This window comes from Triplophysa rosa, linkage group LG5 (assembly GCF_024868665.1).
Source record: "Triplophysa rosa linkage group LG5, Trosa_1v2, whole genome shotgun sequence".
In the NCBI taxonomy this organism is placed as follows: domain Eukaryota; kingdom Metazoa; phylum Chordata; class Actinopteri; order Cypriniformes; family Nemacheilidae; genus Triplophysa; species Triplophysa rosa.
In genome coordinates, this window is record NC_079894.1 from 24,896,786 (window position 1) to 24,915,984 (window position 19,199).

At 38.3% G+C, this 19,199-nt stretch overlaps 2 protein-coding genes across 3 annotated transcripts in view; one reads left to right on the top strand and one right to left on the bottom strand.

Moving 5' to 3' along the window:
• Positions 1–423: 423 nt before the first annotated feature.
• tm6sf2a (transmembrane 6 superfamily member 2a) lies at positions 424–5,001 on the bottom strand. Its single transcript, XM_057334682.1, has 10 exons — positions 4,910–5,001; positions 4,263–4,366; positions 3,889–3,986; positions 3,014–3,117; positions 2,803–2,885; positions 2,598–2,722; positions 2,384–2,485; positions 2,004–2,096; positions 719–838; positions 424–633 (listed from the first exon to the last, which is right to left on the bottom strand). Exons 1-10 carry the CDS (start codon positions 4,999–5,001, stop codon positions 424–426), a joined length of 1,131 nt encoding a protein of 376 aa, XP_057190665.1.
• A 651-nt stretch (positions 5,002–5,652) lies between these two features.
• The window catches only part of sbno2a (strawberry notch homolog 2a), a 67,014-nt gene continuing 53,467 nt past the window's right edge, over positions 5,653–19,199 (top strand). For both annotated transcript variants that reach the window (XM_057334417.1, XM_057334419.1), the window contains exons 1-4: positions 5,653–5,805; positions 8,283–8,453; positions 9,254–9,333; positions 14,618–14,705. In XM_057334417.1, coding sequence (XP_057190400.1) covers positions 8,334–8,453; positions 9,254–9,333; positions 14,618–14,705 — 288 coding nt within the window. In that variant the 5' untranslated portion in view covers positions 5,653–5,805; positions 8,283–8,333. The remainder of the gene's footprint in view (positions 5,806–8,282; positions 8,454–9,253; positions 9,334–14,617; positions 14,706–19,199) is intronic.

The window sequence follows — 19,199 nt, forward strand, 5'->3', positions numbered from 1 at the left end:
TTCAGGGACACAGACTACCATTTACTACTTTGGTAGTCAATGATGTCCCAGAACTGAAAATTGCTAACATTCTTCCAAATATCTTTCTATGTGTTCATCAGAACAAAGTCATTTATACAGGTATGAAATTACATGAGGGTGAGTAAATGATGACAGAATCTTCATTTTTGGGTGAACTATCCCTGTAATGTACAGTAGAAATGATTGCTAACTGTAGTTTTGTAACCACAGCATACAAATATAGAGGAAAAACTCGAAATGTCCAATATCGACCACTTATAATTTAAAAAACATACTAACACTATGAATAAAGTTTCCGTTCAGACTCTCTCCTCTGGTATGCTCTTAATTCAAGCATCTCATGTGGTGGATGTTTCTCCATCACATGTGGTATAAAATCCTTCAGAATGTTCTTTTAAGGTTCTACTTCATCTTCTTGCCATTGCTGGTTTGTTCCGGCAGGACGTTCTTTATGAAGAATGCCTGGTCCGCGTAGCAGCGGACGGCAAGGAGAACGTGCACCGCGGCATACAGCAGGTTCAGGGTCATGACCAGACGCCACTCATCTTTGGGGACGCGGTAGGTAAAAGGTGTGCGTGAGTGAACGGACGCTCCGATGTGAGTCCATTGCATCTGTGGAGAGATCACATACAGTACAGCAGTGACATACAAGAACATGTGCTTCAACAGTTTATGAGTTTCTATGTGTTTACTGTACCTGAGCCATAGCTCCTGCAAGAACCAGCGTCCAGTCCAACATCCAGATACATCCAGGGGTCAGCAGACCATACACACACGCTGTCAGGAGCGGAAGAGCATAGAACAGAAACACCAACATCTGCAAACACATGACAGCCATCACTATAGCATCTGTATACTTCAGTAAGTGTGCATCCCCACAGTGACATCACCCACAATCCCATGCACAACAGAAGCCCACACATGCAGCCTGTGACGTACTACATCTTTAAAGAAGTAAATAACAAAAAAAAAACAGTTTGAACATCTTCTAAAACAGTTACTGTAAATATGCAGTTTAAGTGAAGCTGGTTCTGTAGCTAGAAAGAGTAGGTAATATAAAGACTTCATGACGAAGTGTATACTTCAAAAAATGTTAAACCCATGGTTGGGTAAAATATGGACAACCCCAACTGTTAGTTTAAACCTTGAAAATGTTCATATTTAACCCAAGCATGAGTTGAAACAACCCAGCATGTTTTAGAGCATACTACCGTACTGAGCTAAAGTATGGATTTTTTCACGGCCGCTAAAGTATATAAACATCAAATTCAAGTGAAACGGAATTTTGAATTAGAAAAAAATAGTGGGCGTGGCTTGTGTTTTTCAAGGTGATTTGATTGGGTATACAAAAACAGCTGTTGCATTTTTAAACGGAACTGGCTGCAGACAGACAGTTAAAGTGGAGTAGTTAACGGATACGGAAGTGCATTTTCAGATTTTAACTGTAGATTATGAGGGCACGTGAATTTTAAAAAGAGAATGACCCACATTGGTAAGATGTTGATGATAAACACTGTAATATTTCATGAAAAAATAGGAATTGTAATTTGTAATTGTAACTTTAATGGTGAATTTATGTGAAAAGAAAATTGAGCACATTTTAAAGCTGTGTAATCAATGAAATACACTGTTTAAATTGTGTAAATGTAAGTAAGAAATTTAAGTAAATCTAACTCAAATATTTCTATTAGAATTCACCAAAAATATTAAGCATATATTAAAAATATATAATTTGTTAATTAAATATTTTTCATAGAATAAACTTACATTATATATGTACATTTTAGATAATTAACTGATGGATTTTTTAAATATTTAAAAAAAAAATCAGTTAAATTATTTTAAAGATTTTATTAGTTAATATAACTGTTTATTTTTGTGATATTTACTAAGTCACTGAATTATGTTTTAGAGTGTTATAGTGCACAGAAACATGGATTAAGTCGCAACCGCAGTCTGTGACACGAAAGAAGGTGACTCACCGTTACTTTAGGAAATCCCACATTGTCTTTCATGTACGGCTCATACTGATAGATGTAAGAGAAACACCAGTCCAGTGAACATTCTAGAACAACCTGTGAAAGACAATTAATGAATGAGTGAATGAATGGATGGATGAAAGGATGGATGGATGAAGGAATGGATGGATGAAGGAATGGATGGATGAAGGGATTGATGGGTGAAGGAATGGATGGATGAAGGGATGGATGGATGAAGGGATTGATGGATGGATGGGTGCAGGAATGAATGGATGAAGGGATTGATGGATGGATGGATGGGTGAAGGAATGGATGGATGAATGACTGAATGGATGGATGGATGAAGGGATGGATAGATGGAGAGATGATGGAATGGTACTCACTAATCCTCTGAAGACAGTGAAGATCACAGATCCCAGGAGAGCCAGTGTAAGCAGAAGATCTACAGGTCGAGACAGAAGCCCTTTCTTCTGTTGAGCCTCCACCTACAAACAACACATTCACACTCATCAATGCTCATCAATACTGAGCTTTGAGTTAAAACATTACAGTTCTGTGCGACCTCTGCTCAGAGCTGAGCTTCTAATGTCATCTCACCTTGTCAGCCGGAATGATGGACAGCTCTCTTGGCCTATTGAGAAGCTTGGCTGCCGTCCATATGGATAAAACTAAGAAAGGAGCATTTCTCCAGAGAGCAGACTGGAGGTTCTTTCCATATTTACCTAAAACACAAGAACAGAGACACTGATATACAAATGAGTTTCATGAGACCGAAACACATCAACTGGCTGAAGGTTCTTACCAACTACAATGCCCACGATTAAGACGATCTGATTGGCTACTGTGGATCCCGCCCACACGAGAGCCAGACTGCGAAAAGACTTTCTGTAAAAAATACAAATCATCTTTTAAAAATAATATTTGTAAAGATTGAGGGGTGGTTTCCCGGACCAGGATTATTTTAAACCGGGACTAGGATATAGGATTAAATTAGGATATTTCAGTCATTTTACCCCGTGCTCATCAGATGGAGCATGATGAGAAGCAGACCATAATGAACAACTCCATCCCAGTATCCCATCATGATGCAGTGTGCAGAACTCAGGTACGGTTCAGCCTTCAGGAGATACACAATGAGTGTGTATGAATTCAGTTTTTTGTATAAATTGTGTGTGTGTGTGTGTGTGTGTGTGTGTGTTCATGTTTGTATATCCCGGTGGGGACCTAAACCTGAATACACACCAACACATGGGGACTCGTGTCACCGTGGGGACCAAAATTGAGGTCCCCACGGGCAAAAAAGCTTATAAATTGTACAGAACAATATTTTTTACAAATCTAAAAATGCAAAAAGTGTTCTATGATCTTTAGGTTTAGGGATAGGGATAGGGGATAGAATATACAGTTTGTACAGTATAAAAACATTACGCCTATGGACTGTCCCCACGGGGATAGTCAACCAAAGTCTGTGTGTGTGTATGTGTGTGTGTGACTATACTAGTGAGGACATTACATAGACTTCCATTGATTTTATATCAGGCTTATGATATATTCTATCCCCTATCCCTAACCCTTAACTTAATAATCACACAAACATGTGCACTCTATTACATTTAAAGAAAAACAGTATTTGAGCGAATTATGAGCCTTTTTATTTAGTGAGGACCAGTAAAATGTCCTCACAAGTGGGTTCACACGTATTTCACTGTGGTACTGAGGACATTTGGCCCTCACAAATATAGCTAAACCAGTACACACTAACAAACCTGTGTGTGTGTGTGTGCGTGCGTGCGTGCGTGCGTGCGTGCGTGCGTGCGTGCGTGTGCGTGTGCGTGTGCGTGTGCGTGTGCGTGTGCGTGTGTGTGTGCGTGTGTCTGTGTGTGCTGACCTTGCTCACGTAAAAGTCCATAAATCCTTTGATATATCCATCCTGCTGCAAAGCGTTTGTGATACCAACCACAGAGGTGAAGGAAAACACAACAAACACTAAAGATGAGGTAAACACACACATCACAATTAGTTCACTTTTCTGTCTGTCTGACTGTGTTGTGTTGTGTCTGCTCACTGTCTGTCTCTCTGCTTTTTCTCGACAGCTATTGTTTTGTCTCAAACCCAGCAGAGTTTAACAAATGTCTCCATTTACTGTCCATGTAATCTCATTGCCCTCTGGGAGAATGGATTGAGATTTTAAAGAGATTTCATTTGTGTTTTTTTTCTTTGCATTAAAGTTAAGTGTGGGTAATGTCGTTACTGTGATCTTACCGTAGAAGAGAGGGTCAGCAGTGGGTATTCTCTTGACATTGAGCTTTGCCAGGAGCAATACTGTTGTAAGAACCGTAATTCCAATCGCCAATAAGATCTGTGGACTGAATAACAGAGTCGTTATATCTCAACCAAATCTCATTCGATTATTATGTGAAAGATAGTTGTCATGGAAAGTTGATTTTAACCTGCTTTTTTGCTCTTACATGACAACAAAATGTTTTTTTTTTCATTATATGCATTTTGCCATTTTTACACATTTAAATGTGTAAAATGTCTACATTCTCAGTACTCTACATTTTAATAAATTTTAGTTTTATTGTTTTTAATGGCGATTGTCTAGAAAGAAAACGAACGCCTCAACAGAATGATTCTTGAAGTATAAAAATGCCACAGTGATCTATTTGTGAAAAAGATCTTAATATGTTCTTGACAGGTTTACTTTGAGATTGACCCATTAAATGATCGTGGTTTAGTAGTGTCCTTTACATGATCAGTTTATTGAAAATAGAGGTTGGTTGCCCCCTTTTGGTTAAATTAGTTCCCTAAAACACTTTAAAAGTCTTCAGACAGTCTAAATGTCAAATCTTATGAATTCAAGTATTACTCAAAGTCTAATATGCAATAAATAGACGATATTATCTTACTCTTGTAACCAGGAGACACGGTTAATTGTGTAGAGAATAAATGGAGCAGTCAGAGACACGATTAAAACTCTGATCTGTGTTGGAAGATCCATCAGAGGAACCGACAATAACTCCACACAATGTTAAAATGAATCAATCCAAATACTCCAGGATCTAGTGAGTAAAACTATTAGTAATCTAGAGACTTCTTAAAAATGAAACTATGCATTCTGAGCAAGGCAGCTGTGTGTGTGTCCTTTATGTACTCAGATGATGATAGGATAAACTTCAAACCAGGTCAAATCTCAAAGTTCACGGACTCTGAACGAGTAGCCTACACACACCCATGACTGAAGAGAGAGAATCACTAAACGCTGCAGTGTCAGCACACATCCACGTGGAGACGCTATCAGCGGGTAAAAAAGAACAAACAAACAAATGAATGAACAATTAATTTTAATGAAAACTAATTTTTATTAAATACAGTAATATTATAATTTACATAGCCTGTTGCAATGTCTAGAAAACACTTCCCAGTTGTCTTAATGTTTGTCATTATGTTTTTAGTCTTTTGCATTAGCATTAAGTGTATGTTATTGTGTTAAATTGTATATATAAGGTTGACACTGTTATATTGTAAAATTAATATAGAATGTTACACTAATACTAAATAAGTTTTGGATAGAAATTGAATTTCGGACAGAATTGCTGGATCCGCGATGACGTCAGCGGAAGATTTCAGCCTCTCCAGATCAAGATGGCGGCGTCGACCAGGAAGTAGGTAAACAAGCGAACAGGGGTCGAAAAAATGGATTAACCCCCCAAATACACCGCCGCCGATCAAGAAAAAGTCTGATTCAGTGACCGTGTGTTGTCGTGGAGGGGTATCGAAGGCAGGGGGGTTAAATTATCGAGCGGTGAGTGAGTTTTCTGTCAGGTTAGCATGTTAGCACGCTTGAACAATAGCGCTTCATGGAGTCAGTCAGAAAAATGTACAGACTGCCGATCAACATTACAAGTTCAACCACAATTATCAGTATGAATTGGCACTCGTGTTAAGATGATGTGTTTGAGGGGTCAGTGCTCTGTATGGGATGGGTTTCAGTTTGACAAATGCTCCGTCAGATGAATTTTTCATCATTCTTTAACTTTACATTTTACTAGTGTCTCAATTTGGTGTCTTTGATCTTTTGTGTTTAAATGTGAAATGGGGTTGTGTTGAAGAAAGAATAAAAAAACTCACAGATGTATTAATTGTGTAATCCTCTCTAACACACAGACTGGGCCTGACTTTATACATTAGCCATTTAACGTTAAAGTTACTCTGATAACTTACATAACCTACCGCTATTCTGAGAGATCTGTCTGTCTGTCTATCTACCAATATATAGGTCAGTGTCTATCTATATGTGTGTCTATATGTCTGTCTGTCTTTCTATCTACATATATGTCTCTATCTATCTGTCAGCCTAGACACAGGTATGTTAAAATTCGTGAAAATATCAGAAGAGGAAATACATTTTAATTGTCTTTTAGTCCTGGGGTGTATTAAAGGGATAGGTCACCCCAAAACGAAAATCATTATTTACTCACCCTCACATTGTTCCAAACTTGTATAAATGTATTTGTTCTGCTAAACACAATGGAAGATATTTGGAAGATTGTATGTATAAGGATTGTATGTTGTTTGGAACAGATCTCATCCCCCATTGACTCCCATAGTATTTATTTTCCCCACTATAGCAATAAATGGGGGATGAGATCTGTTTTGTTACTGACATTCTTCCAAATATCTTTCGTGTTCAGCAGAACAAAAAAATGTATACAGGTTTGGAACAACCTGGGGGTGAGTAAACGATGACAGAATTTTGATTTTTGGGTGAACTATCCCTTTAACGTTAGCCCGGCGTGATGGCATTTGTGAGTCCGTTGTGTGCCTTATTGGTAATATTTGTATGATTTTGTACATTTGTAAATATAATTGAAATATATAAAAATAAGTCAATTAATGTCAACCCATGTCATTGTCAGCGTATGTTTTACAGATTGAGTTAATACAGGAACAGTTGTTTCTTTAATTCATGGCCACATAAATGACTGGAAATCATTGGTCAATAAGTGTAGAAACTTTAATCCAGGGCTTGACATTAAGCATTGTCATGTGGTTGTCCTTCGGACAAGTAAATTTGTCATTCACTCGTCCGAGTACAAAAATTACTTGTCCAAAAATGATATTTCATTTGAATTATAATATAATATAATCAATATAATTGTTTTGGATTTAGATTGGTCAAGTTTGCTTCTAAGCATTTTAACTAGTGTCCGCTTTGGCCGCCTGAATTTGGTTATAGGCCTACTCTCCGTGACTGCTATAAAACAAAGGCAAGCAGTAATTATTATTAGTGTTAAGGCTGTAAGTTAACTTTTTTTGCACATAGCACTGGTGCTAGAGAGGTTTAAAGTTTGGTAGCACATGCAGAAATGTGCAAGTGTAGATCATTATGAATAGGCAGATAACTGACAAAAGACATTAATGTTACATACAGATGGATAAATTAGGGCCATATCATTTTTAGATTACCTAAATTTGTTTAAATATTTCTAAGTTCTGTGTTTTTCCTTTTTAACTATACAATAGTGGTATATTTGTCCACATAAATTAGTAGTAAACTGGTAAACTGCAGTAAAATTCTTACTATATTGTTTTTGAACTTTACTATAGTATACAGTGTTTATCAATTTACTACAAGGGCACTTCAATTTTCAATAGCAAATACTATAGTACACTACTGTAATTTTTGTCTGAGTGTTCAATTTAACGGGACTTTTATTTTGATGGGTCTTCGGGAAGACGCTTGTTTGCAGATAGCTTCACGCAAACAGTAAAACGATCGTAAAATAAACCCTCAGAGCAACTCAGGAGATGAAGTTCATCTGTTCATATCCTCATACAGTGCAGACGCAGATAAATACTCGACCATCACTCGTGTTGTATGTTAAACTGTGCACGTAATTCACTCAGACACGCAGAACAGCCAGATGACATTTAAATAACAGGATTCCGCGTCCGCATGGACTCAGTGCAGTGCGCATTGATTATTGTCACACACAAACACGCAGCTCTGAGCTCTGTCTAATGCACATATTGTTATTATTCTACGTATATGTCGCACTGTTTTTTTTTTCAAGTTACTTGTCCGGTCGGGCAAGTAAAATTCTCTCTCACTTGCCCATACAAAACATTCACTTGTCCCGGACAAGCGGACAAGCGTTAATGTCGAGCCCTGTTTAATCTATCTGTCTGTTGTTTCTTTTCTCTGTTCATTTCAGTTGTATAGTGGCTGTCTTTCTATTCTTGCTGTTTTATCTCATCACCTCTTTCTCTGTATTTCAGAGATGGCTGGTGAATGACGGGTTTTGGCACCATGTTTCTGATCGGAGCCTGATGCCCTCTCTTGCCACATCTGTTGTCATGGACACGGAGGACTTTCTGCACCCTGAGGTCCCTCAGCTGGGGAGCCCGAAGTTAAGCGCACCGAGTCCTCCCCTTGTGAGCTCCATGGAGGTGCTCTACTTTCAATTATTTGTCTTGTTCTGATGTACAGTGTTTACTGTAGGTTTTACAGTTATCTTCAGTTTAGAGATCTGAAGATAGGAGACATTCCTAGGACATTTAGACATTCCTAGGACATTTCCCACCAAAATATTTTAATTATAATGTGTTTTCCTTCAATAGATTTCTGTTGGATGTTTTTTTGTTCTCATTAAGCTATCAGAAAAATGTTTGTAACGTTGTTTTGATCTCCATAATGTAAAGGCAGCTCAACCTGTACTACATGAAAACCATGGTTAGACCAAAACCAAACTTATACACAATACAATGATTGGAAACGGGTCTAAAAAACGTTGGCCAATGATTTGTTATCAGACCGCACCTCAGGCATATCAAACTCAATATATGTGTTATGGAATTAAAAAGAATGTCCGGAATGTGTTTGCTGCTCTGCCCTCTAATCTTCAAGTGTGTTGATGTCTTAATCTTGATTAAATCTACAGTTTTGACCTCTTGTTTTCATAATTATTATTCTAGTGATTCTTGAACCTTCTCCAAAATGGGAGGGACCTTGGAGTCCTTTGGTAGCCAATGGTAATCGTCTGTCTAGAAGGGGTTGCCTTACCTGGTTTATGGTTTTGTGTATGTGGTCTGCATAAACCGCACACTTTCTGTTGGGTCTCACAGGTTGTGTTTAATTCACCAGCATCAGCACTACCAGTAAATATTTGGGTGGTTGGTTATCTCTGTTGAACAGTGTTTCCAGTGGCCTACTTCCTGTGTCACATGCTGTTTGTTTCCTGTTTCTCCAGAGTCAGCTCTGTCCGTCAAACTCATGGGCGTTCTCGCAGCAAACTCAGTACAGCCAGCACTATCCTATGCAATCTGGAAGGTGAGTAACACACTTTATCACAGCTGGTTATACCTGTGATTTGGTCGACTAAGACGTTCCAGTTTACACCTGGTAAATACCTGCATTAGGCGGCTGCATATATGAAAAAAAAACACCTAACCCTAAAAAAATTCTAACAAAAGTTTACTCAGCTGTTTTTTTGTAGTATTAGGTGTCCTTAATAACATACTAAAAGTTTACCAAAGTTTGACCACTTGAAATGTATAGTTTTCAAGATAGCGTCCAAGATGGGCACGAAGCCCTTAAAACATCCTAACTCCTTCATTATTTGACCTTGCCAAGTAATCTTGGTGTCTAACCCTATGTTGTCTGGGTCTATGAATCCATTGGACTTGTCTAAATTGCACTGACATGATTACAAACTTATGGAATACATGATTTTGTGAGATTACTGTAAGGTTTTATCTTTGTTTGGGGTGAACCAGAGATGTAAACGATTTAGCCTATGTCATATAACTCCTACTCAGTACATGTTTTTGGACACATGTTTTGCTTAAACACAGACTTGACATTCAATGTAAAAGTTATTGCACCCAAAAGTAACTTAAATTGGAGTTGTATAACTTTGATCATAAACAACTCTGAATTAGCCCGAACAGAGGCCTGTGTATGAACCCTCTAAAATGGTCACTCATTTAAATTTGAATAAGGTAATACATATGTAATGCATCCTCTATAGATGTTGTTAGTATAAAGGTGGCATTATACTAAACCCAACAAAACTAAATTCACAATTTTCAGCAATTCAGAAGATGGTGGTAGAGAATACTGACATTTGATATTGCTTGCCTCATTGAAATGTTGTTGGCAGCACAGTGTATACCATTTTGCTCAAACAAAATTCATCCTTGACTACTGACACTGTTGAATTAGCTTGAGGAAAAAGTACACTCCAAATGCAATTTTGACCATGAGTCATGTTGTTGTAAACCAAGAAACTTGCCCTATTTGCTGTAAAAACTTAAGAGATGGCTCTGATGTGGTTGAGGTTCATCAGAAGGGAGCTGATGGAATAAACAATGCAAGTGTACAAAGAGGCGATGACGTACACAACCAGGTGATTGAGGCAAATGTCCACGAAAAGCTCTTTGCACTGACTTTCCAGTCATCATGTGCTGGACGGCATTTGATCCATAGACATCTTCCATAATGTTCCTGAGTCCTGTTCCTTCCATCAGTGTGCCTATTGCACTAAGTAGGTTCATAAAAGTATGAAAACCTCCAAGCATTAAGACTATGCTTTTAAGGGGACTACTCTGTGGTGCATCCACACAGTAAAAATTAAAGGTTCTTTGAGGAACCTTTTGGGGTTCTTCACATCGCCACACCGGCGGAACCCTCAGGGTAAACTCAAGGCACTGTTTCAAGAATGGCAGTTCTCTGAGGAACCCTTAAGGCTTCTTGAGGAACCCTTTTATTAAAATGGTCTGGGTGCTTCAAGGAACCTGTTCACAGTTTATCCTATTCACTTTTTGTTTACCCCTGTAGTGTGTTGTTCTGCTATATTGCTATTCACAATATTTTAATAGGCAGAAATATTAAGATAGAAACCAAATACAAAACAAACAGTTTATTGATAAACAACAGCAATTTACGTTGAATAAATATTCACTAAATAGTCAGCATTGTACATTAAAATTATTAAGTTAATATTGTGTTGGTGATTGTGTTCATCTTAACAAAACTGTAGCCACATAATTTGACTTAACTTTAAATATAAATATTTCAGGTTCTTTAAAAATGTACAATTGTAAAAAAAAAGTTCAAACTCAAATTTACCACAATATACAATGCAATCATTAATATTTTCACTGGACACTGATCATATTTACATGTGACATTTGACATAATTGATAAGATTCAAGACAGCTGAAGATAACTTGATGCTCTGCTTCTGAAAGTCCAGCAAAAAGTCATCTCTTGTAGCAAGGCCTACACCCATGGTAATGTTGCCAGCAAGCAAATCTTTCCTAGCAGGAAAAACACAATGCATGTGTTCTCCAAATGGGTTTCCTGCTATTACCAGGTGGTGTATGGATCCAAGTAGTCAAAATTATTATATAGCACATTTGTTGCAATGCCGCTTTACAGTACATATAAAGCAGATATGACAAAAAGAGAATGTGAGCTGCGCCTGTTGGCCTTAGGTGTCCCAGGCGTTGCAATGATGAGCATCGGGGTGGGCTGGAGGTGGGTCTGTTGGCCTTGGGTGTCCCCAGGAAAAAGACATGGAGACTAAAAGAGGGATTTAGATAACATCTCACAAAACATTACATTTATTAATTTAGCACATCACAAATTGGTTTACAATGGTAACAATAAACAAAATATTACAACGCCTAGTATTTTATAGTCACTCCTTTGGTCCATGGTTGAAAAGTATATAGCAATAACTAATAATCCAATAAACTATATTTAGATTTTCTTTCATTGCCAATGAATATTTATACATGTGCAAATATAACAAATAATATAATAAAAACTCATAATGTGCAATATAATAATAAATATAATACTTACATTTTTTGCTGCTCAACGGGAAAATATAGAAAATTCTGAGGAAAAAAGATAAAACAAAACTGAAAATGATCAAAAATATTAAGTAAATTACAGACAATTTATGTAACATGGTTGGGGAAACGATTTAACACAAACAACAATGACAACAATTAGTAAATAAAAAAGAAATCGCTACATTTACTAAACGTGAACATTATAGGTAAAAGTGACTAAAAGTCATTGTTTGTGATTTAACTATATTAAATTTAGCCCCACAAGCTTCATTAGATTCATTAGCATCTCGGCTAAAACAAGCGCTCTCTACACTGTGTAGTACAAAATAAACTGTTAAAACAGCAAAAACTGCCATACAATTAGACATGTCAGAAAGGCCTACATGTAACGTTATATAAAGAGTATACAGTTAGTATGTATTTATATATTTTGACTTTACTCACATCTAATGGGACAGTCATAAAAAGAGGCTGTTGCTTTGTTGAGGTAAAATCCGTTATTTTGAAATCCCGCCTGTTGCGCGAGCGCAATGCCGGCTCGTACCACATACAGATGTTTAATTGCATACCGATCAGCGTATGACATCAGAGTGCAGTGACCGCTATTTGTAAACTGACTGCTCCGTAAATGCTTTTCTAATGGTATATGCTTTATTTTGTCATACAGTGATCGGTCTGCGCATAGCTGGAAAAAGTTAAATACACACACACCAACATAGACGACACATGCATTGACGCTGCGACAATGGGCCAGCAGCGCCACGGTTCTCCAGTATTGTGGAGTGCGAGACTGCGCTGTAAACACACAATGAATAGGCAAGCTACAGTTTGTTTGGATGGAATGCACAACAACAACGTTTATATTGTCCAACAGATTTCTGTGACATAGGATCTACGTGTAGCATAAAAATGTTTTGTCTCCATAGGCTAATATAAAATAATGCCTTGAAATTTCAAGCTGAGCTTGCTGAGAATTTTTTTAATATTGTTTAGCCTTTTCTAATCATGTGCATGATTTTTAAATATGTGTTCACATAGCAGGGGCCAAAAACCAAACTTTGGACTTCTTATTCTAATAACACATCAAAATGATCACTAAAAATCAATTTTTCATTCAAAAAATGTTGGGTTCCTCTAGATGCTGTTTTGTACAAGAGAGATTTTCCAGGAACCACTTACAAGTTTACAGATCTTACAATAACCTTTTTTTTTTTATTTGAGTTCCTTCAATAACCCGGAAAGCACTTTGAGGTCCCAGTGTAGTGAAAAGGTGACTCCAGAACTTCATAACTGAATATGGGGTTATTCAAGAATCTTATCAGTTCCTGGAAGAACCACAAGACTATAGATGGTTCCACCAATAACCCTATTATGAGAAAAAGAGCTTTGAAGCTCTTAAAATATAGTTTAAGGTTCTTTGAGTGCACTATAGATATTTGAGGCACCTTTTATTTTTATAATGCATGATCATCTCTGCTGCTTTCCAGTACAGTGGCTGATCAAACGTAATAACGGGTGGAGCATTGTGTTTGATAGCCAGGTCACAAACAAAATCTAAGGTGGACAAAATACACGTTTTGTCTCCAGAGTACAGGTCAATCACATGTTTGTGTGATACGTCGATAAAACCTTTTACATGTCTGATGACATTACCTGAGGTGAATCTTTATTTAAGGTGTAAAAAGAGTTAGGGCTGCACGATTAAACGTATTTTAATCGTGATAACGATTTATGCTTCCCACAAAAAACTGAGCATAATCGTTGTGATAATAATGTTTTAAAAGCAATCACAAAATTCCCGATAAGACAGAGCTCCAGACTAACTTTTTTAAGAGAACTGTAGCCCCTGACTGAAATTTTTAGGAGCGCAAGCAGAAGATTTAGGGGCACACCTTAAATCAGCCTGCAATGCAAGTATTGACATTTTCCCCTAAAATAGCTGTATTACTGACAAATACTTTGATAATAAATAGACTTAACTCACAGAAATTTCAATGTGCATTTTTATTTTCATTTCAGAGTGATATGACATTACTCAATACCAGGGTCATTCGGAATCTGCAGACTTTTTGTTAATTCTGTGCTAAAATTTAGGAAAAATCTGCAGAATTCTGTGGAACAGTTTTAAATGCGTTTACATTTGTACAGAGATGTAAATATGTGTAAATGTGTTAAAGTAGTTTTAAGTACTAGCTATCTATGCATTTAACTGCAGGTGACAGTGGTTTGGTTCTGCTCATCATTTAAAAAGAGGCAGAGCCGTCAGAGAAGCTTTAAGTACTAAGTAAAGAGACTGTTTAAACTCTGAATGCATCAGACCAAATTAGTACTCTGAATTCATTTGAACCAACAGAAAATGTGCATGTAATTTTGTATGAAAAGTATATATTTTATTGTTTATAGTGTTAAAGCAAAACGAAAGGGCTCGTCTTAATACGTTCTTATGATGATTTTATTGTGTATTAAGGACACTTCTCATCATGTTCACAACACATTATAACGTATTCATTGGCTGTAAGGTCTAGGCCTAATAAACATTCCGAAGTGAAATTAAAATCCAAAGTTCTGCACTGACAAAATAATCGCGTTTATTAATCATGATTTAAATTTTGAGCAAAATAATTGTGATGATCATTTTACCCATGATCGTGCAGCCCTAAAAAGAGTCATAGTGGGTCAAGTGCTATACTGTGAGCATTAAACAGAATCTGATCAGTCAGTGTCTGATCTCTCTCTTTATTTTTCATCAGGGCATTCCAGTCAAACCCATCCTCTGGGAATCTGGACCTGTCTGACATAGACTTTCAGGACCTCGTGCGGAACGGAGATTTTCCCCAGGTAAGATCATATCCATCTGCAGATGATTCTATGTGTGAGTCTATCATCATTTATGGGTTTTAAATGAATTGTAAGCTTGGGATGATGCAGGCCAGGCTCGACCCTTCTTTCTCATGAGCACCGCACAGCTCCAGCGTGTTGCAGTTGTGTAGCTGTACTCCAGCAGGGCTGCAGCTATCGATTCTTTTACTAATCGAGTATTCTACTGATTTTTCCATCGATTAATCGGGTATTCGGATAATAAGTACTTTTTCTTTGTTAAAAAGCAATACTAAATATACAAGAGAAAATAAGACAGGTCTCTTAAAATCAGTAAAACAACTGATTTGTTTCCTCTTTAGAACACTTAAAGTTTTTTTGCTGAAATTGCATACATTAATATCTGTGAAAACTAAACCCCATGGATTAAAGTTCTCTGTCGCTACGACGGATTTCCGTTAATTGCAGCGAGTCTATGATGGATTTCCGTCAATTGCAGAGTTCTAGCCTAAGGAAGGCAAATCCTGCCAAATTTAAATAAATTAATTAAAAGATGAAAATGAAACCAGATGAACAATTTCACTATACATAACTGTGCGCACAATATGTGCCAAAATAAAAAATAAAATGAAATTATTTTATTTTCATTTTCATTTTTACACTGACAATTCAATTCAATTCAGTTTTACCCACACAGTCCCAACAAATGAAACGCCCCGAACCACAACCAACAAGCCCCCCCACTCCCTACAACACCCACCCAGCTACCTCCAATCAAAGTCACTGAGTGCAGCCATAACTTCAAACTGCTGTCATGTGATGCAAGTTTAGCATTAAATACCAAGTATTGTAAATTTAGCATTTATGTGACAGGTAGTCCGTCTTTGCTCTCGGTTGGGGATGGAATTGTCTGAGCTGGGCCGGCCAGATGGTCGCCTTTTTCTTGGGTGGTGATGGAATTGCCTTGGATGGAGCTGGGATGGTCAGTCAGTCCACAGGTTCTCGCAGGAGGATGGTACGGGATTTTCCGATGTAGCTGGCGTAATCTCTAGTTGTGGATGGGCATATGACGTTCATCTGGGCCTGGCGGAATCTCTCCCTACCTCGGGATGGGCATCCCGAGGCGAGGGCAGAAAGAGAATAATTAGCGTAGCTGCTGTTCATTAGCTATGTGTTAGTGAATGCTTGGCTGAAAAGATGTGTCTTTAATCTAGATTTAAATTGGGAGAGTGTGTCTGACCCTCGAATAGTATCGGGGAGGCTTTCCAGAGTTTAGGTGCTACGTATGAGAAAGCTCTACCCCCTTTGGTGGATTTAGTTATTCTAGGTGTTATCAAAAGTCTGGAGTTTTGAGATCTTAGAGAGCGTGATGGGTTGTAGTGTGGTAGAAGCTCTGTTATGTAGGTAGGGGCTAAACCTTTAAGGCTTTATAAGTAATTAAAAGAACTTTAAAGTCAATACGATACTTAATGGGTAACCAGTGAAGGGTTGATAACATTGGGGTTATGTGATCGTATTTTCTGGACCTGGTTAGAACTCTGGCAGCTGCATTCTGAACTAACTGTAGTTTGTTTATTGATGCTGCAGGACAACCACTAAGCAGTGCATTACAGTAGTCAAGTCTTGAGGTCACAAAATGCATGAATAAGCTTCTCTGCGTCAGCCACACATAAAATATTTCGCAATTTGGCAACATTTCTAAGGTGGAAGAAGGCTGTTTTTGTGACATTTGAGATGTGATTTTTAAATGACAGGTTGCTGTCTAATATAACGCCAAGGTCTTTAACTGTATTTGTTGGAGTAACAGTGCAGCCTTCAATTTGCAGGTCATAATCCGAAATATTCTGCTCACGTGTCTTTGGTCCGATAAGTAATATTTTTTAAGAATTAAAGCAGGACTAGGAGTGAGATGTTACCTTTATCTGATGCTATAAGCAGGTCGTTTGTAATTTTAACGAGCGCAGTTTCAGTACTATGATGCGGTCTAAAGCCTGACTGGAATTTTTCGTGTATGTCATTATTTTGTAAGAAAGAGCACAACTGAGTGGACACTACTTTTTCTAGTATTTTAGACAGGTAAGGGAGATTTGAAATCGGTCTATAGTTTCCTAGTTCATTGGGGTCTAAGTTTGGTTTCTTGATAAGAGGCTTAATGACGGCCAGTTTAAAGGTCCTGGGACATGGCCTAGATTAATTGACGAGTTGATAATGTTATAAATGGGCTCAATTGCAACGGGTAATAACTCTTTTAATAATTTAGTTGGTATGGGGTCTAATAAGCAAGTTGTAGGTTTAGATGTTGCAATAAGTTTAATTAAATCTTCCTGTTTTATAGGTGAAAAACACTGTAGCCTTTCTTTTGGGGCGATGGTTGGTACTAATTTATAGGACAGACTTGGAGGTTGAGTTTTTACTATTTTGTCTCGTATGTTTTCGATTTTCTCTGTAAAAAAATTCATGAAATCATTGCTACCAAGGTGCGGCGGAATACCCAGGTCAGGTGAAGTCTGTTTATTTGTTAGTTTAGCAACTGTACTAAATAAAAACCTTGGATTGTTTTTGTTAGTTTCTATGAGGTTACGGAGGTGCTCGCCTTTGCTGCTTTTAGTGCCTTTTTATAACAGTTTGCACTCTCTTTCCACGCAATTTTAAAGACCTCTAATTGGGTTTGTTTCCATTTGCGCTCCAGTTTACGTGTTTCTCTTTTAAGGGCGCGAGTGGTGCTATTGTACCATGGTGCTGCGTTTTTCTCATTAATCTTTTTTGACTTCATAGGTGCGACAGCTTCTAATGTATTAGAGAAAATAGTGCCCAATTTGCTGGTCATGTCATCGAGCGATTCTGTATTTATTGGTATGGTTATTAAAGGAGTCAGATCTGGCAAGCTCTTTGCGAAACTATCTTTAGTAGTCGAGGTAATTGTTCTACCCTGTCGATAACGAGTTAAACGGCTGATTTCTGCAGTGCGCAGTGTACATGTTATAAGATAGTGATCAGTGACATCGTCGCTTTGAGGTATAATATCTATATTGGTTAGATCGGCTCCGTGAGATATAATCAAGTCTAGTGTATGATTAAATCGATGAGTGGGTCCATTGATGTGTTGTGTTACTCCAAAAGAGTGTAATAGCTCTGTAAACGCCACTGCTAATGCATCGTTAGCACTATCTACGTGGATATTAAAGTCTCCGACAATTAGTACTTTATCAACGTTAACCAATAGGTCCGATAGGAAGTCCGCAAACTCTTTCAGAAAATCAGTGTAGGGACCAGGGGGTCTATACACTGTAGCCAACGTACAAGAAAGCAATGGTTTTTTACTGTCAATTGGAACAATTATGTTCAACGCAAGCACTTCAAATGATTTAAATTTATGCTCCGTTCTCTGAGTTACAGTAAGAAAGTCTCTAAAGATTGTTGCGACACCGCCACCTCGACCAACCGGACGTGGCTCATGCATATAACAGTAGCTTGGTGGGTACACTCATTTAGACCGTAATAATCATTTGGTTTAAGCCAGGTTTCGGTAAGGCAAAGTATATCAAAACTGTTGTCTGTGATCATTTCATTTACAATAACTGCTTTTGAATTTAGTGATCTAATATTAAGTAGGCCGAACTTTATGAGTTTGTTTTGGTCGTTTATTACATTGTCCTCAGGTTTAATCACGATTAGATTTTTTCTCTGAGATTTGGCTATTTTGTTATTTTGTAGTATTATTCGGGGGACAGACACAGTCTCTATGCATTTGGAAGCAGTAACATTTCTAACAGATGAGTGGGAGGAACACAGACTATGGTTGAAGTTTTGACTTACCGCTGGGAGACGTAGTCAAGCGGTGCGTAGCGTCTTTGAGATGTTGTCAGACAGAAGAACCGCTCCGATGCTGCTGGGGTGCAGGCCGTCAGGGCGGAAGAGCCTAGGTCGCTCCCAGAACAGATCAAAATTATTAACAAAGAGCAGCTTCTGTTCAATACACCATGACATCAACCATTTATTTAGAGCAAATAGTCTACTGAACTTTTCATTCCCTCGTCGGTAGGTAGGAAGCGGCCCTGATACGATGATCCTCGCCGTGGGCGATGCGTTGCGTACCGTCTCGATCAGACTCCTGAAGTCCCTCTTCAGGATCCCGACTGCCTCATCCTGAGTCATTCACCCCCGGTGCAGCACGACAGCTCCACGTTAGCATCGTCCTTCAGGATCGCAGGTACCTGCGCAGAGACATCAAGAACACGGGCGCCAGGAAAACAATGAGTGCGCACCTTACCTTTGTGGAGAAGCGGTACGTTCCGGACATTGAGTCTCCGATGACCACAGCGTTGCATTCCGTCTCGCAGAGGGCGGCAAAGCGGTTCTGGTCGGGATCTCGAAGACCGGTGGCGGCGGTTGGGTCATCGCTCCAGTCCTGGCTCGCGCCTTTCGCCGTGGGTGTGCCGGTGCAGGAGTGAAGTTCATTTGGGCTGACCGTGTTCTCGAAGCCTGGCTCTGTGCAGAGAAACACGCGGAGTAGAA

Bases quoted from the DNA above. Each gene is read 5' to 3' on its own strand.
- tm6sf2a (XM_057334682.1), bottom strand. From the start codon at position 5,001: ATGGATCTTCCAACACAGATCAGAGTTTTAATCGTGTCTCTGACTGCT. The intron at 3,987-4,262 runs GTAAGATCACAG...CCTCATCTTTAG, and splicing joins TGCTGACCCTCTCTTCTACG to TGTTTGTTGTGTTTTCCTTC. The intron at 2,886-3,013 runs GTAAAATGACTG...TATTTTTTACAG, and splicing joins CTCCATCTGATGAGCACGGG to AAAGTCTTTTCGCAGTCTGG.